Source organism: Myotis myotis, unplaced genomic scaffold, assembly GCF_014108235.1.
Source record: "Myotis myotis isolate mMyoMyo1 unplaced genomic scaffold, mMyoMyo1.p scaffold_m19_p_8, whole genome shotgun sequence".
Lineage (NCBI taxonomy): Eukaryota > Metazoa > Chordata > Mammalia > Chiroptera > Vespertilionidae > Myotis > Myotis myotis.
The window spans coordinates 13,124,035-13,149,711 of NW_023416390.1; the positions used below are offsets into that span (position 1 = coordinate 13,124,035).

A 25,677-nucleotide genomic window follows, 5' to 3' on the forward strand; every position below is an offset into this window, starting at 1 on the left:
GAAGCACCCTCAGAGGCCCTCACCCGCACCCAGGGACGGGTTTCTCAGAACCTGCTCTGTGCAGACAGCCGTGAGGGTGCTGGGCCCTGTTTGTGCTGGCTGGGCTCACCCCGTAGGTGACAGCACTTCAGAGATAAGGGAAGTCAGTTTTCTATCTGAGTCTAGACTCATTATCTTCACTCCCATTAATCTGTCCAGCTCGTAGCTGCAAAGAGATGAATTCCCGGTTTGTCACCTAAATGTGCTCTCTGGCTCGAAATCAGCTCGCCGAATTTGCCACTCACCCCCCACAGCCTAAGACAGGAAGGGGTGGGGGGGAGCCAAACAGGGAAGGACAGGCCCACACATACTGTCTTCTCTTTCTTTCTCACCTTCGTTCCCCCCTGAGCCCCATCCCCACCCCCATTGCACATTTTGAAGTTATTAAGAGCATTCCCATGCCTGCATTGGTGCTTTTTGGATGTGAGATGTATGTTCATGCGAATTTAAGTGTGGGGAGGAATTCACTCGCGATGGGCGTGGGTACCGTTGAATTCAAGGTCTAACCTTCAGGACCCAAGGTAAATTGGTGCTGGCGCGTGGAACCTGCTTCTGTTGTTTCCCTGGACTCTCATGGGTGGTTGAGACTGGAAGCTCCCAGGGAGGCTGGGCAAAGGCATCCAGCCGCTGCCGGGGACAGTGCTCTGCGCGCACGCGCAGGCCAGGTCTGTGACGGACAGGCCCGTGGCCGTGGCGGAGTGGTTGGCTTCCGTAGGAGAATAAACAAACCAGGCACATGTGGGCTCCTTGAGGCTGTGTTTACCAGGGAGCTTCACCGTCCAGTCGTGTTCCCTTGTAAAAAAAAAAAAAATATATATATATATATATATATATATATATATATATATATATATAATGAAATCTCATCAGAGCCATGCCACTCATTTAGCCAAAATAAACACAGATCTTAGTGACTTGAAGGTAAGCATTTCCAGAGCTCCCGACGGGCTGGTTTAGGGGTTGAGCAAAGGCAGACACGGGTGGCATGGGTTGGCCCCTGGCTGCTGTCTTGGGAGATAAAGAGCATCTTTGGAGGGAAGAAACCAAGTCTCGGGGAGCAGAGACTCTATTCCTCTGGCCGAGAGCAGGCCCAGAATGGAGAATGGGTAGTGACAATCCCATGGACAAGTTGGACACGGAGCTCCGAACTGGTAGCCAGTGAACCCAGGGCCAGAGCCTTCTTTGGGGCTGAGGCCCAGGGGACCTCAGTATGCAACTCTGGATTCTAGCAAAGCTTTCCCTTTGGGAGTGGAGAGAGGGCCGTTTGCCCCGTGGAACCTAGCGACCAGCATTCGGCTCCTCTCCTGGTCCAGGCAGGGCAGACCTGGTGGGGGCACGGTGCCTGGGGATGAAACCAGCCTTTCCACCGAGAGAGAGAAACCGGGTTTGGGCAGGCAGGATACGGACAGTGGATGCTAACGCACCGCTAACAGCAGGCATTTACATTGTCGGTAGGTGTTCTCGAATGTGAGTTGTTCTTCTTTTCCATTATAAATTAACCATGAGACGGCAGCATTCTCATTCCTTACAGGGGAGACCAACGTGCTGGGTAAATCTTGAAGGAAATGCAGTAAAAGTGGCCTCTGGACCTGGGCTTATTAGCTACTCTTGATCTTCCCTATTTTGAAGTCTGTTTTCATTTTCCGCCTCTTACTCGTTTCTTGCCACGAAACATGTTCTTTTTCTATAAGTCGCCTAGTGCTTCCTGCTTAGTGTGTACCCCGTCATTGTGCTGCGGGGGGTGAGTCAGTAATGAGGAGGGACACGCCATCGGGGGAGAGAGTAACGTGTGGGAAGGGACAAGGAGAGAGAAGGAACAAGCCGAGTTGTCACGTGGTTTTCAGAAAGACTTTTTTTGCTGTTGTTATGAGTCACGTTTTAAACAATGTAGCTGGGTGTGCGCTATTTTTTTCTCTTCTCTCTTTCCTGTTTTAGGCGCTGGCTATAAACATACTACCGTCGTGTATCTTTTTCTAGAATTTGAGCTTTAACAAATGAAAATCTGTGTGTAAAGAAGAAGGGGGGGTGGAAGGGGTGTAATTAAGGTGATGGACTGTTTCCTCTTCACCAATCCTTTCTTTTTTCAATAAAAGAAATAATAAAGAAGCCAGTAAAAATATATAAAGCCCATAATCAGCGTTCCGTGGTTGGTGGCCAGGTGGCTATTCTTAGCAGCTCACAGTGGAGGCGGGAGGCGGGGTTCACATTGGAGGCTGTGGGCTTTGAAGACCCCGGGGCCTGGGTCTGGTGCCCGCCCCGAGAGAGACCCATGGCACTCCCAGGCTGGGTGCCCTTGTGCGCGGTGGTTGTTGGGGAAAGAATGTCGCCACTGACGGATGCTAAAAGGAGCGTCAGTGTCTCCTGTTAATGACAGCGAATGTGGGTTACATGTCTCAGACCAGGTCTGAGGGCCCTGGGGCCCATCTCTTGGGTTTCACCTTCTAGAAGTCCTCACCGTTTTCACCCGGAATAACCAGCAGAAAGTGAACATTGGGGCATCTCTCGTGGGCAGGGAGGGGAGCAGTCAGGGGAGAGAGCCATGTGGGGTAGAGACAGAGCCGGCGGGGGTTCGACTCTGTGCGTCAGGTTTTAAGGCCCCTCTCTCCCTTCCCATCCCCACTCTCCTTCCCCGTTGGCTGCCTCCCAGAGGCCTTGCCCACCGGCAGCAGGGCCCCCATCCCAGGGCACGGGACCTGGGGCTGGCCTCAACGTCCCGCTCTCCTTGGCTTCTTCCCTCCCACTGTTCTCTCTCTCTCTCTCTCTCTCTCTCTCTCTCTCTCTCTCTCTCTCTCTCTCTCTCTGCTGGGAGCACTTGTGAGACGCAGGGAGGGTTAAATGGTGTTCATGCACGTAATCCTCCGATGAAAGGCAGAGAAGTGTTCCTAAGCCCTGCCAGGGCTACAGATAGGCAGCTGTGCTGTATGGCTCCTTCCCGGCTCCCCCACCCTCCAGCTCCGGCTGCCAGATGCAGCCTAGGTGTGGCTGAGCCAGGGAGCCTGCAGATCAGATGTGTGCTGCCGCGCCTGCCCGAGAGGACACTGAGGCATTCTCTGTGAGGGTCGCTTGTGCACGTCACCTCTCCTGGCACAAGGCTGGCGCATCCCCTCCTGCAGGTTCACTTTCCATCTGAGCAGGGGCCAGCGGCCGACTCTCTCAGGGGAGGAGAACATTCTTTCGTGGACTCTTCCTCCAAGTGCAGAAAGGACACGCCATGGTTGCTAGACAGTCACATATGTGCCCCCGAAGGGATAGGAAGTGCCGGAGACTTCAGCCGGCCAACCACAGACCTGAATTGAGAGGCATTGCACTTAGTTATTTTTTTTTGATGCAACTAATACAACTTTTATTCAAACAACTCTAGTATAGGGTACAGTTCAGGTGGTTTTGTTAAAAGAGGGAAGGAGCCCTAGCTGTTTTGGCTCAGTGGATAGAGTGTCAGCCTGCGGACTGAAGGGTCCTGGGTTCAATTCCGGTCAAGGTTCATGCCCGGGTTGCGGGCTCGATTCCCAGTGGGGGCTGTGCAGGAGGCAGCCAATGAATGATTCTCTCTCATCATTGACGTTTCTATCTCTCCCTCTTCCTTCCTCTCTCTCTAAAAATCAATAAAAATATTTTTTTAAAAAGAGGGAAGGAAACAAAAACATTTTTAGCACTTTACATCTTTATGCAAATTTTGCAGGGTTTGGTTTTGTGTTTTTTTTTAATCTACATTCACCCATTAAGCATGGAATCCCCTGGATTTAAATCTTTAAGCAAAATTAGAACAGCAACATAGAAGCTTCTTTTTCTATAAGTCCATATCCTATGTAAAAAAAACAAAACACATTTTCGATAGGCGGGGGTCCACATGGTGCCTGCCAGCTCAGCACAAACCCTCCGCTGACCCTCCACGCCCTGCTCAAGAGGCAAATGCAAAGAGCCGTTTCTCAGGGGTGTTTCATACGCCTTCATTCTTTTTCCAAACACACCACATTCTCCCCCTATCTTCTGTAAACTTTTCTAGAGGAGCCAACTTTTTTTTTTTTTTTTTGGCTTGTTTCATCTCCCAAATTAAGTAAGCCTTTTATCTGAAATGCCCCTTCACCAACACTTTATTTTCAACCTATCCAAAAAGGACTGCCCAGACAGGCCGGCCCAAACAGTTCTTACTTGCATTGAGCCTTGTTTTTCCATTCTGAGACGATTCACCGTTGTTGTCTTTCAAAACATTGCTTTAGGAAACCTGGGCTCCCCGGGTCCGGGAGGACGGCCGTAAACTTCGCTGTGACTCCGGGAGGACCTGCCTGGCGGGGACGGTCCTCAGGGAGGGAGGGGCCGCGTCCTGTCCAAGAACAGGGTCTGCACACTCTCTGTGCAGGGCCAGGCAGTGACTGTGGGGCTCTATGAGACTGGCGAGTGCTCAGCCCCGCCCCATAACACAGAGAGCCAGGAGCAGTGTGGGCACGCATGCGGGGACCGTGTCCTACATGTGCAACTCAACATCAGGGCTGGGCCGGTGCCACCAGCACGCACTTCGGTCCTGGCCCTGCCTCTGACCCGTGGCATCTCTAGGGTTTCGCTGTGTTGCTCTGCCCTCCTCCTCCCCTTTCCTCCAGGGAAAAACAGGAGGAAATCACTTACGCTCTCAGATGCTCAGGTCTCCTACCTGCGAGTCTTGAGAAGTCACCAGGATAATTCACAGGAAGCCCATAGCCCAGGGCCCACCACACACGAGACGCCCACTCCGCGCAGGGGCTGTTCCGGCCACTTTCCCAGTTACATGTTAACCTATCTGCAGGCAGGAAGGGCCGGAGCGCCGCGCTCTATGTAACCGCTCTCCTCGCTTTCCCCCCACGCGTGGCTTCTTTGCATTTATTGTTTCTCCAGATTCAAATGCTGTGCGTTCATGTCGCCCCCTCTCCCGGCGGCTCAGAGCCTGTACCGATGAAGGCCCGATCAGCCTGGCAAATACACTTGCAATTACTGCCCCTTTAAATATGTTTCTCATTATCTCACAGAAGGAGACAGCTCTGTGGAGAATAGGGGTGGGGGGGAGAGAGATTAATAAAAAATAGTTCAGGCATTGATTTTCCCATTGGGGAAAAAGACGCACGTGAGTAAGCGGTACAAGTGGGAGCTACCAACGGGGGCGTTCAGGTCAGCGCCGGCCGGCTCTAGGCCAGGCTGAAGCCGCACCTGCACTCTTTCCTCCCACGTTGGGGACCAAGCCCAGGCGTCTTCATTGTAAAGCCCAGCCACTCACCAGCCTTGGCACCTGGCGCAGGTACAGTCCGCCTGCAGGGGGCACCTTTATTGCGATTGTACGTAGAGGCACTGTATGAGCTCGCAGACCCTCCAGCACTTCTTAAGAATGACTGTGAGGCGAAGTGCCGGCCATTACCCCGTTCCAGGGCATCTGAATTTTAGTCCAGAGTACATTCCCCCATCCATGCATCCCTCCACCGCTCTGATGCTGTTGGATTGCTGCTGTTGTCTGGGAAGGCGCTCTAACCCTATTGATCTATTACCTTCCTTTCCTGGCAAACCGCAGCCTCATCAGCATAGCGCCCTGAAGGCTGCCACAGAGCCGGACTCCAGCCCAGCCATCCACCCGCCTGGGGGCGTTGAGTCCCTTTAGCTGGAGAACGTTCTGAACACCTCTGGCCCCCAACTGCAGGTCACCCCAAGATTGCCTGTGGGAGATGAGGGAAGGGTTATGAGGTGTATCTTCTCCTTTCTAACTCCCTTAACATTAAAAGCACAAAGGCATGTAGCATGTTTCCTCATTTCTCCAAACCAGTGTTTAAGGAAAACGTTTTAAGTAGGCAATTCAATGTCCCCCACATGGCTTTGGTCACCCAAAGTTCCCACATGTTGATCCTTTGGGGGAGGGGAGTCTTACTTGCAAAAGGAAAGGGGTCTTAGACCCAAAGTGGAGTTTGTCTTCCTGAGCAGAGAGCGCTGAGGCCAGAGTCCATCACTGATTCTAACTGGGTAATCCATGTGTTGTAATTCTACCTTCCTCCAGGGGGCGCCCTAGATCCGCCCTGTGTGCCTGACTTCGTGTCTATCATAAGAAACATTTCAGGCGTAGCAGGAAGGCCACATCCTTCCTCAGCCCCAGCACTCTGAGCCCTGGGTGGTGCATTTAACATTGAAAACCAGGATCTTTGCGGGAGGAAAGCAAAACCTTTGAACTGAAACTAGATCAGTGATTCTCAACCTTGGCTGCACATTAGAATCACCTGGGAGTCTTTTTAAAATCCTGATTTCTGGGCCTCATCCTCTGGAAATTCTGTTTCTTTGTTACCAAGGAGGATGAGGCCCAGAAATCAGGATTTTAAAAAGACTCCCAGGTGATTCTAATGTGCAGCCAAGGCTGAGAACCACTGGACTAGATGGTGATGGAGGGAATGTGGGCAGCTGTGACCGTTTTCCGCTGGACAAAAATGTGTACTCCTGCCGTTGTGGTCTGGTCAGGTGCTCCCCATGGGGAGCTAATCCCTGCAGATGTATCGCCTTCCTTTCCTCTCACAGGTGAGCTGCCGCCTCATTAGATAACAGCCCTCACTGTGCAGCGAAATCGAAATCAGAGGCAAACCCAAGGACGCCCTTTGGGCGCTGAGGAACTTGGGGCCGTCCCTGCGCACTTTGTTGTTTCTCCTGCATTCTTCCGAGCCCACAGGAAAATCCAGCGGCAGGATGGTTGCCAGGCAGCGGAAACTCTGGTGTCCTGAATAATGAGTTGATACCAGTCCGGTGTGGCTCTTTTCAGCGCCTTGCTTTCCTTTGCTGTTTCTATGCATAATTTTTAATATGGTCAAAGAGGGGGAGGCACTTTCTCAGCTACAGTGATGAGACTATTAAAAGATAAAGTGGCGAGAAAAGCAGGCCAGGTGATGATGAAGATGACAGCGTAGGCAGGGGCACGGAGAGGGCATCCTGGGATTCTGGGACCCTTTCCACCCCCGGGGCTGTGGACGCGGCTGCCAGGGCATGTGCCCTGTGATGCATCCTTGTCAAAGCTCCTCCAGTACTGTGGCACTTGTGATAGCCTGAAAGGCATCGGCGAGCCCTGCACCGTAGTAGAAGGGATCCTAGGACTAGAGGGAGCAACGGTGAAGATCTGGGAAGGTGGGCAGGCTCTGAAATTTTGTCCAAGAAAAATGTTCTCATTTTCTGCCACTCTGAGCAGACATCAGAAGGTCTGACCCGCCCCTGGGCGATCCCCCAATCAAAGAGAGGGGCTCTGGTGTTTGAGCTGCAGGCGTGGGCGAACACGGACTCAGAAGTAGAAGTCCTTGCTTCTGTTCAGTCTTTTAATCACAAGCATTTACTGGGTGCCTTCTCTGCACATACCGGGGGGGGGGGGGGGGGGGGACCAAGATGAGCGCTCATTCTTGAGCAGCTCTGGGTCCCACGGGGGAGGCCTGAAGCTACAGATGAGCTCTGTCTGTGTCCTGAGCAGAGAAACACCCACAGAGTAGGACCAGCGAGGTACGGAGAAGGCCCCAGCATGGCCACGGCCCCCCACTGGGTAGCCCATGGATAGAGAAGATACCTCCTTCTAACCACCCGCATCTGATGTAAGCAGCGAGGGAGGAATTTTCAGAGGTTAAGCATATATCATTTTTCAGAAGTAAAGATCATGTCTGGTTTTGGCAAGCTCAGAAGCTCCTAGTCCCATCCCGGGCCAGCTTCTCATCTGATGTAAATCTCTGGGAGAAACACGTTGTAGTGCTGTTTTGCATCAAGTGGGACTCCAGCCAGTCATTCCCCAGAGTTACCCTGGACTTAAATCTACTACATCATCTCCATGGCAACCAGAGGCCGGCCAGCAAATGCGGTTGCCTTCTAAATCCTCTGCTAGCTTCCCTTCCCTCCCCGTCTTCCCCGTGATTAAGAATGATCTCCCTCCCTTTGCCCTCACCCACTCTCGCTCTCACACACCCACTATCATTTTGTGGCCACATTTTTTGTTGCAACATCCTTCCAATCAGATTTTAAAATCCTCTGTACAGTTTTTTTTTAAAAAAAATGAATCGTTAGTCATTGCTTGACAGTGGTAATTGACCTGTTTAGACAAGACCAGGCTGATTTCAGTGGGCCTGGAAGCCTTGGCAATCCAAAGTGGAATTTACCTTCAAGTCTAGCCAGCCTAATTAATACATTGTTTGAAAATGCTAGCCAGCCAGACCAAATACTGTATTTCCACCCATTCAGGGAACCAGCCTTACGGAATCCCAGAAGTCATTTCAACATCATTTATGTGTGTGTGTGTGTGTGTGTGTGTGTGTGTGTAAATTATACCGCTTCTCTGTATTATAGTGTAATTGTGATATAACAGAAAGAAGAGAAGAGCTTTCTAATCGTACAGATCTTGGTTGAATGCCATACTTACTACCTACTTGCTGCATAACCACTATTGGTGTAACCTCTCTGGGCCTCTATTTCCTCATCTGTAAAATGGGTGTGACAGTACCTACCTCGAAGGTTGTGAATAGAAGTACTTGTTATGAACTAGATACTTGGTGTCATCTTATTCCCCTGTTCCCTTCCCTATCCACTCCAAAGCATGTGTGTGTTTCCTTTTTTTTAAATTAATTTTTTTATTAGTCTGCATGCTCTCAGCCTAGCAACACTCTTCTGTGTCTCTCCACCAGGGGGCACCCTCCTACCAGGGACCGAGCCCACAGTGGACACGGTGCCCGTGCAGCCCATCCCAGCCTACTGGTATTACGTTATGGCCGCCGGGGGTGCCGTGCTGGTGCTGGTCTCCGTCGCGCTGGCCCTGGTGCTCCACTACCACCGGTTCCGCTATGCGGCCAAGAAGACCGATCACTCCATCACCTACAAAACCTCCCACTACACCAACGGGGCCCCTCTGGCGGTGGAGCCCACCCTAACCATTAAGCTAGAGCAAGACCGCCCCTCGCACTGCTGAGGCCGAAGCAAGGACAGCACCCAAAACAAACAAGAAAGACTGCAAACACGTTGCCTCGATTTTGCACTTTTTTCTCCTCGCCTAGTCTCTGTGTGAACCCTCAGACATCTCTCTCTTGGGGCCCAAACCCTGTGCACTCTTATCCATCCTGACCATTATTCTTCAGTTCTGCTTTTGTTTTTGTTTTTGTTTTTTGGTCCTTTTGTTGATTCCAATCCAACCAACCAACCAACCCCAACTCTAATGTTGCACTTGGACTGGAGAAGAGATACACCCCTAAGCACTTCACAGCTCAAGGCTCAGCTGGTTTTCTTCCAGAGACCGGTTCCCTGACGTCCCCTTGCCTTACCCCCTCCCCCTCCTGGTGGACCGGAGGGGAGCCCTGGATCTGTGTTTGTACATAGTATACATTCTGCGCGTGTGAGTAGCTCTGTGTGTGTGTGGGTGTGAGAGAGACCGGTTCATTGTCGGGGTGGGGAGGTGGGGGGAGTGTGTGGGTGTGTTCAGAGAGGGCCCCCTTTAACTATTGTGTTACTTCTCCGGGGGGGTACATTTTATGAGAAAATAATATACTGTCCTAGTTTTGTTTACTTGGAGAATAGGTTGAAGCTTTTTGTTGCCTTATCTAGCTCTGGCTGGCTTTCTGTTGGCTACCATTGTCATCTCCGGGTACCTAAAAACCTAGAGGCCACATGGACCGAAATGTGGCCCCTCCCATCCCCATCCCAAAACCCCATTCCCCACCCCTCTGCCCTGAGAGGAAGGTTCCCTGTGCACTCAGATGTGACCCCCTGTCATGTCTCCTGGTGTCTTTGAAGTAACAAGACAACAGCCATTGGGTGCGAGCGGAACCACCTCTGCTTCCAGCCCTGAAGCAGATCTGTCTCATGTTGCCTTACAAAGAGAAGCTCATAATGAATGTTTAGCTGTTATCAGTTAAGTCCAATCTTGGAGTAAGTCATAGAGAATGACGGACCTGAGACTGATGTAGGGAAAGCAGTAGCTTGTTGAGAGCAGGAGGAGGTGGGGGAGAGAAGGCAGAAGAAGGAGGGACTGAAATGTTCTCTTTAAGTCGCCTCACCCGAGAGGAACCCTTGTGCCCAACCTTAAGGGGAGTTGAGTAAGGTGGTTATGAACCATATCCCTTGGTATTCTATCGGCCACTGTAATAGTGTTTGTAAAATATGGGGGAAAGGGATCATTTGCTTTCTTTCATGGTGTTGATGTGTGCCTGAACCTATAGCCACTAATATATAAGGCTGTCCACCTGACTTATTTTAATATGATGAGAGAATAAAGAGTAATCATTTTTTAAACGTACCAATGTGCTACCCCTTAAAGCATGTGTAGCATCTGGCAAGTCCACCATCCTAGGCTGGCCTGGCATTTCCAGATGTTGCCCCATGGTCAGGAGAAGGTGTAATGAAGATAAATCCATCGCTGCCCATTTGTCCTCTAAGCAACAGGGAAAGGGATGTTGGAGGTAAATGGCCTAATGATAGTGTGTACAAAGATAGATTCAATAATGAAGTCAATTTCATTGATAGAAAATGCATATTTTAACGAGATTCACAGTGTACTGGGGCTCCGGAGCGCCTTTGGGGTGTTTATTTCTCACCTTCCTGCTAGGAATCCCCTGGGGAAGTATGACATTCTCTCCAAAGAAGGTTGCCTGGGCTCAAAGCTTCAGGGATCTTCTGAGAACAAAATACTAATGATAGATTTTTATTTTTATTTTCGGCTGCTTGGGAGAGACTTTTCGACATTCTTTCAGGATATCCACATCACTCCCTCTAGCACACGCTCACTTTCGCATCTGGTTTGTTTCATCCTTCTGAAAGAATGGTGCTCTCCCACTCTTATTCTATTTCAAAGAGCGACTCTGTCTCAACCACAGCAGCCCTGCCAAGAAAAGGAAAGATGAAAGGCTAGAGTAGGAGCCACCTTGAGATTTCAAGAAGAATCCTAGCCCAGCTGAAGATTGCAGAGAGAAGCAGGGAGAGGGAGGAGGGGCAGGAGCCCAGGATACCCTGTGATGGCTTCCATGCCAGACACTAAGGGCTTTTATCGCAGGTGTCCACATCCAGTCTGCATCTGGGGCCAGGCATTCCCTGGAAATGATTGGCATCCCTGTTGGAGCCCCCTGGAGCTGTGCCAGGAAATTACACCTGAAAATCCAGCCAGTGTAGCAACTGTCAGAGTTACCATATACCCTTGAGGATTTCCCTTCTTTAAAAGAAGACATCATTATGTACACGCCATAGTTGAGGATATGAGGCTGCCCAAATCTTTGTGAATCCCATGATGCACTTCAGCTGGGGTTGTCATTCCATCTTCTCTCTCTCTCTCTCTCTCTCTCTCTCTCTCTCTCTCTCTCTCTCCCCCCCCCCCCCCCCCCAGCAACTTTCATAGTATTACCCAGGTACTATGCTAAAAGGGCAGCTCTTCTACAAAATCATGCCTTGCAGCTTTAAAAAGCAAAATTCTGTATTTCATAGAGGGAGGGAGGGTCGCTCTCGCCTAAGAAAAATAGATTGGACAGGTGACTGCATGCGTGCATGTGTTTAGAGTTGCTTCAAAGAAAACAAAGAGGTAATAGCAACTAAGAAAATATAAATGAATGAATGAATGAATTGAAGGTCTAGCTCGGGCTGCTAAAGTTTTTGCCTTAGTAGAGGTTTCATATCAACAGACCCAGGAAGGAAGCCCTGATCTCTGGGTGAAAATCCCTTCCTTGACATTGTGCTGCCAATTGCTATCCCCTAATTGCTGGCAAAGGCAGAAAAAAAAAATCATATCATTGCCATTAACCAAACAGGATGCTTAAAATAAAGTAAAATTGCCCTTTCCGTTGTCCCACAATTTAGGGATTAAAGCCACATTAGGATAGGAAATTAAGTCATGTTTCTGAGGTTGATACCCCATCTTGAAAAGGACCCTGTCTTGAAAATGAAACTAGCAGGCAAGCAAACACCTAAATAATCGAAAATTACCAAAGAACAACAAGAAAACAAAACGACAAGAAAACGTAAACATTTTAACTTCCTGTTCTGACCCCCTCTCCCTATAGCTGTGACAACTCTTGCATTGCTCAGTTGCCTGTGTGTCAAAATCACTTGTGGACATTGGAAACTATTTGAAAATGTATTGTTGTGGAATGTAATAAAATGATAATATTTTTTATACAAACATCTGAGTTTTTTTCTTCCCTTTTGCCTGTGAGAACAACGTGGAAATGTAGGCTTTGGACAAATGGATGTTTTCAGAGCCTACAGGTTGTCTGTCTTCTGAGCTGCAGGGCATTGTTGTGGGCAGTGGGTGGGTTTGCTCCTTGGGGCTGAACACCAGCTTCCCTTCCTTTCAGTTTTATTACTGCTTGTTAGGAATTTGTCCAATGTGTGCAGCTGAGCCAACTTTTATGATTGGTGTGGGATTTTGCAAAAGTTGCTAAGTGCTAAATTGCTCGATGTGATTTCCACAAAATTTCTCTTGATGGAAAACCCCGGGAGACTGGATTGTACTTTTAAAGGGCCCCGCGGGTAATGGGACCAGGGAGGCTGAAAGGTGTGCTCAACTCTACGGAAACAGATAACTTCCTTTGGAGAAGAGGCGGCATCTTGGGCCTCGCCTACCTAATTATTACTTCCAGAGCAAGGGGGAGCTCCCATTTCTGGGCACTTTCGCAGACAAAACGGGAACTTGTAGCATGTTCAAGGCTCAGAGATATTCCTGACTTCATTTTGGAGCAAGTCGTGAAGATAATGATAAATTACTGTGATCCTGAACTCTTATGAAAGGAACAGCTTCTGAAAGGAACATTCCTTTAAAACTTTGAGGAGAGAGATTGGAGGAACTTATTCCAAAAGCCATGTCTTGTTGACAGGCAATTCTCTTTGGTTCTCCTCTTTGGGTTGTCAGTGATTAGTTATATAAAACTAGATGCTCGATGCACGAGATTCATGCATTGGGGTGGGGGGGCCCTTCAGCCCAGCCTGTACCTTCTCGAAATCTGCGATATCGGGCCTAAACCAGCAGTTGGACATCCCCTTCACAATCCGGGACCGCTGGCCCTTAACTGCTCGCCTGCCTGCCTGATCGCCCCTAACTGCTCACCTGCCTGCCTGATCTCCCCTAACCACTCTGCCTGCCTCCCTGATCGCCCCTAACTGCTCGCTGGGGGACTGCCAGCTGGGGTGAGAGGCCGTAGTCTTTCTGGTCTCTGGTCGCTGGGCTTTTATTATATAGGATATTTCTATCATGGTGGGATTAGGAGGAAAAAAAAATCTAGGAATTGCAACCTCCCCATTATTGAATGTTTCTAGAATGTGGTCAAGAAGAGGTTGTGGAAGGATTTTCCCACTATCCCCTATTGGTGGAACATTTCATCAACCCAGGAGCCTTCCTCAGGGGTCTGAGAACCATGATTCAAGGTCTTAAAGGGACATATCCAAGAGGCCCAATTTCCGCCCGAGTCCTCCTTTTTCCCTCTCTCAACCTAGGTCCAGGGAAAGGTGCTCTTACAGCTATAAAACCTCCCAGTGGTGCTCAGAGGAAACGGGCTTCTGGTTGTCAGGTCTCAGAGGCAGCTCTGACAGTACAGATGGCTCCACAGATGTCCCCGTCGGTCCCGGGCGGGGAGCAGAGGAGACTGTCCATGGCGAGAGCCTCGTTTGCTCCTCTAATGACAAGCATGATTGCCCATTTTGTCTGAGTAACATTTGGCTTTCCTTTCTAAAGCCATTTGTTCCCATTAGTAAAGTATTTCTTTCAGGCAAAGACCCAGGCTCGGTCACCATTTTCCTGAGCTGGCCTGAGACCAGATTTGCCAGACTAAATTAAATGAGCCATCGGGTATGCTCCATTAGCACTGCTGTTTTCGGAGCCCCCTTGGAGAATTCCATCCTGCGCTTCCCGCCTTGGTTCTAGCCCCACAGCTCATTCTTGAGGACCTTTCTCTGCCCCCAAAGGAGAGAAAGGCTGTTAGGACTCTGATCCTAGGTGTCCACACAGCACTGTAATGTGGTATTTCAGACTGCGCTCAAGCATAAATGTTGCAGAAATCGTGTTTCCATGGATCATAAATACCAGATGTCAAGGCCCCGCATGGCCTGTTTGGGCTCCTACCTGGCCCTTTATGACGGTTTAAATGTGTGTTCTTGCTGTGGAAGCGAGACCTGCCCTCCTGCCCATGTAACCAAAGCCCCGCCGGTCTGCTGTGGCCCATTTACTGCCCCTCCTCCCTGACCCTGCGGTGGTTTTGCACCAACATCATGGCCTGTCTGTAATTCAGTGGTTCTCAACCTGTGGGTCGCGACCCCTTTGGCGGTCGAACGACCCTTTCACATGGGTCGCCTAAGACCATCCTGCATATCAGATATTTACATGACGATTCGTAACAGCAGCAACATGACAGTTATGAAGTAGCAACGGAAATCATTTTATGGTTGGGTCACAACATGAGGAACTGCATTTAAAGGGCCAGACGGTTGAGAACCACTGCTAATCTGTTGATGGAGAGGGCTTCATTGTTGAGCTTTGATGTGTCTGTGTGGTGGGCTGCACACCTGAGCCAGTCCGCAGGCCTGTCCACGCGGCTCATTTTCTCTCTCATTGTGCACGTCGCTGGGCTTCTCACAGCTGTAGTTTGCCTTTCATCCACTTTAGTGACGGCCCAAAGAAAACACACAGCAAATCCAACCATCGAACATGGAGGGGAGGGGACGCCAGCTGATGGCCTTACAGTCGGCAGGGAGAGGCATCGCCTTATATAAATAAATTAAAAGCTGGGAAGGTGTAGGGATTAATGAAGCCTGACAGCTGCGCACACTGGGGTGCATCTAGAGGTTAGATATAAGCAGAAGCCTGCACCCTCAGAAGGCGTCAGGCCACAGGCCTCGGCCGGAGCACATTTGTACTAACTGTGGGGAGCTCTGCTTGGCCCCAGACCTAAGCAGTGAAGAGAGGCGAGGTTTGAGCAAAATCCCTTTCAGCATGGAAAGCTGTTTTTGGAGAATAGGTTACCTCAGGCAAACCAGCAAAAACCATTCTTGTCCCAAGATCAGTGGGTGGGCAGGAAACCCAGAATCCTTCTCCTCTCTTCTGGAGAAAGTAATATTTCTTGGGGGGTTGTTTTATTTCAGTCACTGACCTTCAAGAGTTCAAAAAACCTTCGTGCCCAATTCTGTGGTTTGGTTTGGTTGGGATTTGTTTTTATTCTGCATATATGGTATCAGCATTTGTTCTCTTTGTTGGACAACTTACTTGTTTTCACTTGACAAAGTCTCCAGGTTTCATCCGTTCACATGGACAAATGTACCCCGCCCTTGAGCTGCTGTAGAGCATTCCGTATCGTGTGAAACGCCGTAGTTTATTAAGTGCTCCCCTCCTGGTGAGCATTCAGGTTGTGTCCAGTTTTCTTCTTGTTTAGTTTTTACTGTTATAAGCAGTATTGCAGTGAACATCCTTAAAGTCACCTCTGTGCACGGGTTTGTCGCCGATAGCATGCCTGGGTCCCATGGTGTGCCTGATTGCGTTTTCATACATGCTTCAGATGGCTGCGGGTTTCCTTTTAAAAGGACCTGTCCCCCTTTGAGAGGGCAACAAGGTCGTGGACATCGGAGAGCACCCCAGGTCACACTTGCACAAGCCGCATACTCTCTGTGACAGTCTCCCTTTCTCTAAGGTGGGCGGAGTGCTTACAAGAGAAGACTTTGGGTAGCTTTAGCCAAAGGGAATGTTAATCCCAGCGACTTTTCTAAAACCACTTCCAACATGCAGAGAGGGTGGGCCTGGCTGTACGTGGCAGCTCACCGGAGCCGAGGCAACTGTGGCCCACGAGTTAATTCCATCCCTGGGTTCAGCAGGCAGAGCTCTGTTCTTCATGATTAATGCGTTCCACTTGGTTTCCTCAAAGAGTGGCTGTGCTGTGCCTTGCTGTTATTTATTTATGTTTTCTACTAAAAAATTCATGTAAAGCCATCCTTTAAGGTCAGTGCACGGGACTGTGCTGCAGACTAAAATGTTCCAGCCGCCACAAGTAGGTCTACACGCCAACCCAGATTCTCCAGTCCTTGGGCTGAGCGGCGGTGTCCAGCTTCCTTCAGAGGAGGTTCGGGCTGGTGTGACCTGAGGAAAGACAGCAGGCAACGAGGCTGTTTTCTAGCGGGAGGTGTATATGTGCAGGCAAAGCCACTAGCCCCAAATGGCTCCAGGCAGGAGTGGCAAATGGGAGAGAAAACAAGGGACCTGTTAGTTCCAAACACAATTTCTTCCAAGAGCACTACCCTGTTTCTGCTGAGCACTAAGACAAAGGGGACTCTGAGTCTGAGCATAAAGGGTCGTTTCTATGGCCGTATATGGGCTGTGTGGGCCCAAAACCCAGGACTGCTGGTTCTGGGATCTGGGGCTTGAGTAGATTCTCCGGATGTCTCAGGGGGGAGAGCAGCATAAGCTCCAGGGGTGGGTGAGCTAGAGACGTCACCATGCACACAAGCCTTGTGTTGCCTTCTGTGTACACTTGTGCAAAACTGAACCCTTTTAGTATCATTAACTAACATACCCACAAGCAAAGGCTCTGATCCGGAGCTGGAACGACAGTATGCCGCATCTTGGCCTTCGACCACAGCAATTTTTCTTGGCAGCAGGACTCATTAGCAGGACGTGTGGACTAGAGTTCTCTGTGCCTTGTTAGAAAGCAGCCAGCTCTGGTAATGATGCGAGTGCAGGGAAAGCTTTGAGCCGGAGGTGGCCTTGACCAGAGTCTTGTTCTCAGCCGGCCTGCTGGTTTGAGACTCTATTTGAGCACAGACTGTTAAAGAACTGTTTTGTCCCTCAGCAATTCTCCACTGCCACCAAGGAGCTGGGAAAGGGGATGTAAAGACCTCAGGGGCCCATGTCAGCTTCCTCACTGTTTCTCTAGGACAGTCCTGACAGCTGGTACTGAAGGAGGAAGACAGTCATTAGGACCTAGATGGGCGTGAGATGGGAGCATCAAAGGAGACCTGGGGTGCCTCATAGGCCTTGGCCAAATGCAGACCAAGAATGTGAGCTCAATAGTAGTGTCATGAGAAGCCCTGGGCCCACACACCATAATCGCCATCTGCTTCACACCTCCTGAGAGGGCCGTCGCCCCCTCCTCTTTCCCCAAGGAGGCCTGTCTCCACCTCTGCCTTTGCACCAGGTGTTCATCTCCAGCCTGCACCCTCCTCCCTCTTGGTGGCACCCGTCCCTCTCCTGTGACATCCTCACACTTGCCCTGCCCGCCTCACCAAAACCTTCTCCCATAAAAGCATGGATCAGATTCCTTCACACAAAGGCTTAATTGCTTAGTTCCTCCAACTGGTTGCATTCTCCGAGGAGACCAAACCTAGAGCCAGAGGAATTATTCTATTATTCGCTTATTACACAATTGCATTGTTCGCCGGCAAGCTTCTGTGCAAATCACCTCTTGAATAGGTAAAGGTGTTCCACCTTTCTGGAACACCTACCATCTTATCTCAGAATCATTCATTCATTCTTGTGATCAGAAGAGCTGCCCAGTTTCTCAGTATAAACAGCTCTCTCGGTGAGATGCATGTGTAAGAGACTTTTTTTCAAGCACCTATGGAATCATATGGAGCAATCTGTAAGAAGACCTCCTTTTTGACATGTATTCTCACAGAAATGGAGAATGTCGGATTTTTCAAAGACCTCGAGTAAGGAAGAGGCTCCAGAATTGCCCTCCGTCCGCACGGCTGGGCTTTCCCAGCCCACACAGCTGTGAAGCCCATCTTCATAGCTAACCATTTCTCTGACTGCGCTTTCCTTATTTCCACGCCATTGTTGGGGCTTGGTGGAGCCATTCCGGCCTCCGCTGCTCATCTTCCTCCACACTTGAAAGCAGTATTAGGTCATTTTACAGCCTTCTCATTGCAGTTGCTATTTCCAATCCTTTTTAGTGTTTCCTCCTAGTTATTCAACTAAAAATAATAAAAAATAATGGCTACATTCAGGTTCAGACTCTTCCAATATCTCAAACCAAGCCCCCTTTCCTTTCCCAGCTTGAAACCATTTGAAAACTCAAAAAAAACATTTCTTTTCCATGATTTTCATTAGATTTGGCTCTAGCCTACAAGATAATAACCCAGGATGAAGGACCTTCTGGGGGTGTTTCTAAACTCAAGCCAAACCCAGCAAGGGGTGAATGGCTCACAAGTAGCCTGACTCTGGAGCAGCTTTGGCAAAGTTTAGATTAACCTCTGAACCTTTGGCTTCTTATAGCAGCTGGGGATGAGCAAACCAAATTAGGGAAATTGAGTACATAGCGGGGAGGGGGGGTACACCTTTAGCCAGTGCTAAATTAAACACTTTGGAGGGCCAAGAAATATCTCCTAGTCCTTCATTATTTCCCATTTATTTTGGTCTGAGTGCTGTATCTCCTGTTGGGATCAAAACAGAGTGTCCGAGAGAATTTTTTAAGGCTACTCCCCCATCTAAACAGTCCAGTGATTTAGCTGGCTCAGGGGGGTTGGGAACTTGGAATCAAATTCAACAAGAGCTCGAAGTGGCCAAGAGCTTATCCCAAACAAATCATAGGCCCAAAACAAGGTGTTGACAGTGTGGCTTGCTCTCAGTTTTACTGCTGATTGGTTCAACGATTTATTGCATTTTTCTACCTTCCTTCCTCAATTTCTTCCTCTTTCACATAGAAGCGATGACACTTGGTACCTGTGAAAATGAATGGTTTCAGTGGTTTTTCGGTGTGGAAGAGCCTCTTGGATCCTTGCTTTAAAGCTGCTTGCAGTTTGGTGGGTTAAGTGGAGGGGTTACGGCTGGCGTCCTGGGACGTTTTATCAGCCCTGCTTCAGTCCAGGTGGAGGCCTGGAAGTTGGGGCACACTTACCCACATCGTCAGTTCCCGGATTGCCAGTTGGCAGGACGGGTTCCGAAGCCTAATGAGCAAGTATTGCAAACATAGAAGCTCCTGGCTCCCACTTGTCTGTCCTTTTCATGGTCCTCTCTCTCCACGCACACCTTACACCTTAAGATCGATGCCTTCGGGGAGCAGCCACTTAAGGAGAGGACAGATTGGGTGAAGGTGGGGGCAGAGCAGCGTGCAGCCATGGAGCCCTTTTCTGTAGAAGCCGCCTCATCTCCTTCAGCCAGCAGCCCTGTTCAGAAAGCATGCAGCACAAGGGCCCTCAGAGCTCTCTTATTTTCTGTCCAGAAAGAGGATAGATTTGTTGAGCAGGGTAGGTCCGTGGTTACTCTACAGAGGAGCAGACAGAGTTTCAGGGAGGTCAATGCCTTGTCCAGGCACTCACACCTGGGGCAGTAGCAGAACTCAGGCATGAAGCAGGCCATCTGGCCCAGCCTGGGTGACTCAGTGATTGAGTGTCAACCTATGAACCAGGAGGTCACGGTTCAATTCCTGGTCAGGGCATATGCCCTGGTTTCAAGCTCGATCCCCAGTAGGGGGCGTGCAGGAGGCAACTGATCAATGGTTCTCTCATCATTGATGTTTCTATCTCTCTCTCCCTCTCCTTTCCTCTCTGAAATCAATAAAAATAGTTTTTAAAAAGAAGCAGGTAGTCTGTTCCCAGGCTGCTCCCAGTCCACTACTCCTCCATATTCCCTTCAGGTACAGAGTGGATGGCCCTTGGGTGTCTCTGCTACACATTCTGAATGTCAAGCCTGTCCTAGGCTTCAACCAAGCCTCTCAATCCACTGCTCAGAGCAGGCATGGAAGGGACTCTCTAGAGCAGTGGTCGCCAACTGGTGGTCTGTGGACCACTGGTGGCCCATGAGGTCTGAAAGGTTGGCAACCACTGCTCTAGAGAACCTGTGTATGTCGGTGTCCTGAAATGATCTGTGCACAAGGGACCCGGGGACGGACTGTCTTACATCATTTATATAAAAGTAGCCAGTGGTTTGTCTACTAACTCTCTTAGCAACCCTCTGAAGCTCCCTGTACCACACAGAAAGTACACAGAACACTGTCAACACCAGTACACTCATAGTAGACCACAGCAGAGCAGAAGTGGTGAAAGTGAAGGTCACAACAATGTCAACACCAGTACACTCATAGTAGACCACAGCAGAGCAGAAGTGGTGAAAGTGAAGGTCACAGTTTTTCTATAACAGAAAAAGAAACTAACCCCAAGGATCTTAATTTAAGGAAAGAAAAAAGAAAGAAAGAAAGAAAGAAAGAAAGAAAGAAAGAAAGAAAGAAAGAAAGAAAGAAAGAAAGAAAGAAAATGAGGAAGAAAAGAAAGGGGGGTGGGGGGAGAAAGGACTGTGAGAGAAAGCATTCTTGTTTGAGGCCTAAGTCACGCTCAGTGGGGAATTTCCCGGTGCAGGTTGGAGTGTCTGGGGTGTTTCCTCTGCACAGCATGTGTGGTCTTACGCCACCAGGCAGTGTTCCAGACCCCTTGGGGTAAACATCTCTTAGACTAGGTTTGGTTCTTAACTAGGTATGGCTGTTCACCCTTCGTGCCATAGTATTGAGATCTACTGATAAGGACACTGGAGAATATTTGACTTTCCTAGGGGGGAGAGAGTTCCTGAAACAGTCCAGTGGATGTTTAATGACTCTTGCTCTGAAAAATCAGGAAAATGGGAGATAGATGAGACCTTGAGTCACTCATCACTGTGTACCTAACCCACCTCTCAGTGATGCTAAAGGAAGAACTCCTGGGGAAGCAAGAGGACTTTCAGTCTGAGGTTCAAGGTCCATATAAAAATGGCCATGTTTTGTTGGATTGCGTTTTTGTTCATTTGTGTGTTTTTTTAAGAAGGCTCACTTGATTGCTCCAACTTTACTAAAATCCCTTCCAGTCACCATGAGCCCTGCTCCCTCTCACTGTTCTGGTCTGCAGCAGCGGGTGCGGGGAGAGGGGACAGACCTGGCTCTCAGGTAGGGAAGTATAGGATGGAGGATTTGTGGGGGGCAAGGCAATCTCTTTGAATTCCTCAAAGAGAATCTGATAAAAATGAATTTGAGCCCCAAACCAAGAACTCAGTGTATGAGTAAAAAGCTTCAGGTGCCATGTTTGAAACCATTCCTACAACCTCCAGCCCCCATTTTGCAGCTTAATTCTGAAGCGTCTTCCTCCCCACTTCTGGGTTTCTTTCCTGGCCCTGGCCCAGCCTCCTTTGCCCAATCCCCACCCTGTGCTCCAGCAGCAATAGGAGTCCCCTCCACAATGCCCCCCTTTCTTGTACACTATTTTGTTGGGGTTGAGTCTTTGCTTCCCAACCTGTCAGGGCCTTGATTACAGACACCTGATCCCATACATCGTCATTTCCCAAAGGCCTCAATATGGTTCCTGGGCACCTACTAAACCTTCTTCATAAGTGATGGTTGGTTGATTGGTTATTAGCCAGTCAATGAAGAACAATTTAAAGCAGCCTTCCCTCTTTGAGTAACGCCTATCAGAGAAAATGTGAAGCCCTAAATTTCAGATTGCCACATCTTCTCGTTCATGAGAGATCTTCATTAGTTCCCATCAAGGTGGTGAGCCATTGATGCAGGTAAACCACGGGAGGGTGTGTATCCAGGCGACTAGGATTCAAGACCTTTATTTCTGTTAGGATGGGGTAATGATGATGTGGAGGCAATTGTAGTGTCCTGCCCACACCCAGAGAACTTGAGAGCAGACTAGGGGAGGAGGGCTCTCCTCTGGCCCTAATACAGTACTGAGCATCAGAGTTCAGACTTTGCGGTCGGATTGGCCTGAGATTGAACCCCTACAGGGGCCCAGAAGGAAATAGGGTCATGTAAGCACAAAGGTTGAAAGTGTAAGTCATGTGGGTGGTAAGATCCATCCCCGACCTTTGTTCTCCTAAATGTGTGGCCCATTCTGCTCTCCCTCATCCATCTGACCCTCATAACCACTCCCTACAGCAGAGTCCTGGCAGGTTCTCTTCAAGTTGTTCCTCGTTAAAAAAAAAATTAAAAACAAAATTTCAGGTCCCTAGACCCCATGTTTTTTGTTTTTTTGTTTTTGTGTTTTTTTGTTTTTGTGGGTGGGTTGTTTTTTGTGGTTTTTTTGTTTGTTTGTTTGTTTTGTTTTCTATCTGCCTCACTTCTCAAGCTAGGTCTCCTTCCCAGGGAAGTGCTGCCTCCATTCTCTGCCTTGAGCTCCTTGCTCATTACTTCTCCCTCCTCCAAACCCTTGCCTTTTCTTTGCTAGAACTACGGGAACCTGGTGGAACCACACTCCTTGCTGCCAACAGGCTGAGGTTTACCTACTAGGCTCAACCGAAAAGGAAGGTGGCCTGTGAAGGTCAAAGAGGATTTTGAGAAAGAAAGCTCTTAATCAACCCCAGACATCAAGAATATTAGCGAAGGGCCTAGAGAAAATTGCTATCAAATTAAATTGCTTTTGTACAAATGTTCCCTATATTTGGGTTTTCCCCAGTGTGCCATTCTTTCTTTAAGGCTTGGTGAACAGATGCATGTTTGAAAACGCTGATTAACTTATCCTCTTTCGACCCCTTCCCACTCCCCCAAACTGCTGGAAGCAGTCAAAAGCCAAGTCAGGCCTCTAATGTGTTCTTCACCCTAAGTAGCCTTTAATTCTCCAGGTGCAGAGCTATCAGCCACATCTAGGCAATCAATTTCACAGACCAATCTCATTGGTACAATTTCTTAGAAATGGATCGATTCTTAGGAGTTCATCTCATCCAGTCCTCTGCCTCCAGAGACAAGAAGCTGTTATCTCCTGGGACAAAACGTCCTTATAGTTACCACCCTCTTACCCTTTTTTCTTTAAGATCCAGGCAACATTCACCCCTTTCCAGACTATCATCAGTAGTGTCCTCAGAGTTCTTCTTTGCGGGTGTGAGATGGAGCAAGATGACTAGCCTCTAAGAACTCATTGCATCCTTTGTGAAGACCAAGTACCTAAAAGAAAGAACAGGATTTGGCCCAAAACTCACAATTTTTGTTCTAGGCTCATTCATAGTCTCATCCAATGTTCTGCATCTTTTAACCGTGAAGGTATTAAGACCTCTGAGCATCAAAACTATTAATGGTTGGAAATGTGATGGCTTTCTCCCTTTCTCCCATGTTTGTTTTATTTTTCATAAGGTTAAAAAAAATCTCCAGGCTGACTTTCACAAGTTTGATTTGATCCCCATGACAGACACCACCTGCCTCTTGTTGATTTGTGCCCACGTCTTTTTTCCAGGGAAACAGTCTGCATTGTAGAGGCCTGGAGAATAATGCAGGGGGTGGGCACCGAGGTGGGGAGGCTGGCACAGCCTGCAGGTACCAGTTGCTGTGCTCTAATCATGCCAGGAGCAGGCAGGATTTATGGAGGATTGGTGCCAGTGGCATCGATCCTTTCAAGTGGGGTCTTGGCACATTGTTTTGTGCATCTCTTCTGGACCACCAAGGGGATGAGAATGTGCTTTAGCACTTTTGCCAGGAATGAGGTTGTAACATGATTACAACTAGCACCTCCAGGAAAAGTCTGAATTTTATGTGTGGCCGTGATGGATGGATCTTCAGTTCAGGTCATGGTCAAGTCGACCTTCCCTGAGATGTTGTGCTGATCAAGGAGAAGTTCAGGCTGGTCTGAAGCTCTTTTAATCCTTTTGTTTAATACTTTAGCTGTTTAGGATTTGGGTTTTGTGGTAAGCCTTGATTTCTGCATATCATTTTATAGTGCTGACTTCAAGGTTGTCCACCTGACTTTGGGCTGAATAAAACTCTCAAAGGGCCACATGCCTTCACTTGGTGCCATTTTGCTGACAGCAGGAACAAGCATAATTAACTTGTGAGATTGGAAGAAGTGATAAGACACTGTTCTTCACCACATATTTGATTCTCTTTTTTAATGATTTTCCGTTTTAGACATGTAATTTTATTGGCTCTGATTTCTATAAGATGGACAGCATAGTGAATAGAGAAACCTGTATTATCCCCTTCCCCAAAATATTATCATAAAAGAAGAAAAAGATAGTGATAATGCTAGAGAAAATTCAGAGTAAATTAACTCAGCTGTATTCAAGACTGGGCTAGTCAGATTGGATGCCCATGTTTGATCTATTCTAAACTGAAGAAAGCCAATAGAAAAATAGACGTGAAAGGAAAGATGGGAGATATTAGCACAGATATGTGAAGGTGAATAGGCATGACATTCTTTCCAATTCTACGTCTACACTGAAGCATATAATGATGAAACGTGACTTCCTTAAATTTCCATACATTTATTTGAAATCCAGAGGAGAAAGGCTCTTGTACTTTGTGTCCACTTAGATGCATCATCATATAAGGAGGGTCAGCATGTTATACTAGATGAACAACACAGTCATGACAACTGAGGATGGACATGCAGTGTCGTTGAAGTTGCCTCAAAACTCAGACCTATATTGCTAATGAATAACCATCATTGTAAAGACACAAGTAAGGATTTACTTGGCACTAAAGACCTTTCCTATTGTTTCTGTTCTTCTGGTTACTGGAAGTAAAGACAGATCCTTTGAGGGAAAAGGCTCCATTAATATGCCTGTTACATGATCTAGAAGCAGATGGGATGCTTGAGCTGCCAACATACCGAAGAGTCATTCTCAGAAAGGTCTAGTCTCTGCCTTGTAGCCATGGTGATAGAACTGGTTATAGCTTGATTTGTTTGTTTCCTTTTTCATTATAGTGGACATCCCAGAAGTACATGGGAGAGAGGGCTACGAAGATGAAATTGTTGGTGAGTATTACTATGATTTAGCAGATAATCATGAAATTCAAGTTTGGTTATAAAGATGTACTGAAGAGGGCCAGAAACCACCAATTGCTCTGTCAAGGTCAAATTTAGTGTTTAGAAAGTGTATCAAGTCCCTTCTGCCTAATCTGAAACAGGTCCCCTACTTCGGGCAACTTTCAACATTGATGGACTTCAAATCTGGAGAAACCCTTGAGAAGTGAAGGCCAGGATCCTCTACAGGAGTCACTGCTTGAACCCATTAACCTCCTTCCAAAAAGTGCCTGAGTGAATGAGCGTCACCGTGCATACCCTCCCAGGCCTGCTGTGGTTGCCAGTTCCCTGGCGTGTAGGGACCTTTCTCACACTCTCCAAGTCTCCAAGTTGGGGCTCACTGCAAGATCCATGTTTCTTTCTCACACTGCCCATCTCGTGTTTTCATTTTATTTCAAGCTCTGTTTTCCCCACTTCAAACACATACTCAAGAGGCTGAAGCGAGAATCCCGACTAAAGGGCCCCTGGGCAAACATGTAGATGTCGTTTCTTCCCTGGGCTCAGAGCAGCACAGGTCTGCCCGGGCTTCTCTGAGTGCCAGAGTTGATCTCCAAGAGGGATCACGAAGGTTCCCCTCGGAGAACAGCTTTGAGACCAAGATTGATGCATTTAAGAAGAGCAGTTTATAGAGCAGCTGCTTTCCACCCGACCTTAATCAAACACTTCAAGTGTAGTTATAGAAACAGAGTGACTAATCCAAACAGCACCTTGTTAACTGAACGCAGGCTCTGCCTGCAAACCCAGCCTAACGCTCCTTTTATGGGCAAAGCTGCGCAACTGGCCTCCGCGGAGAGGCTGCAGTGGATCAAGCAAGGAGCACTGACGGGGAGGAGGAGGGCAGGAGGGTGCAGGAAGCCTGCGGGGCCCGGTGCAACTGCTTGCTGACTCCGGGACCCTGTGTGAGTTACTTAGTCACCTAATTCCTTAAAACCTCGGTTTCATCCTCTATATATATATCACCCTGCTTTCTTCATGGAA

The 25,677-nt window shown here is 48.5% G+C and overlaps 1 protein-coding gene across 17 annotated transcripts in view; it reads left to right on the forward strand.

Annotated features, from left to right (window-relative positions):
• The window catches only part of NRP2 (neuropilin 2), a 120,281-nt gene that overhangs the window by 90,409 nt on the left and 4,195 nt on the right, over positions 1 to 25,677 (forward strand). For 6 of the 17 annotated variants that reach the window (XR_004969205.1, XM_036318967.1, XM_036318963.1 and 3 more), the window contains one exon: positions 24,601 to 24,651. Coding sequence is in view for 10 of the 17 variants with exons in the window: in XM_036318967.1 (XP_036174860.1) it covers positions 24,601 to 24,651 (51 nt within the window). In the remaining 7 variants the exon portion in view is untranslated. Of the gene's footprint in view, positions 1 to 1,974; positions 2,046 to 8,681; positions 12,152 to 24,600; positions 24,652 to 25,677 lie in introns of those variants that run through there. The other 11 variants (XR_004969207.1, XR_004969204.1, XM_036318971.1 and 8 more) reach the window with 7 other exon arrangements.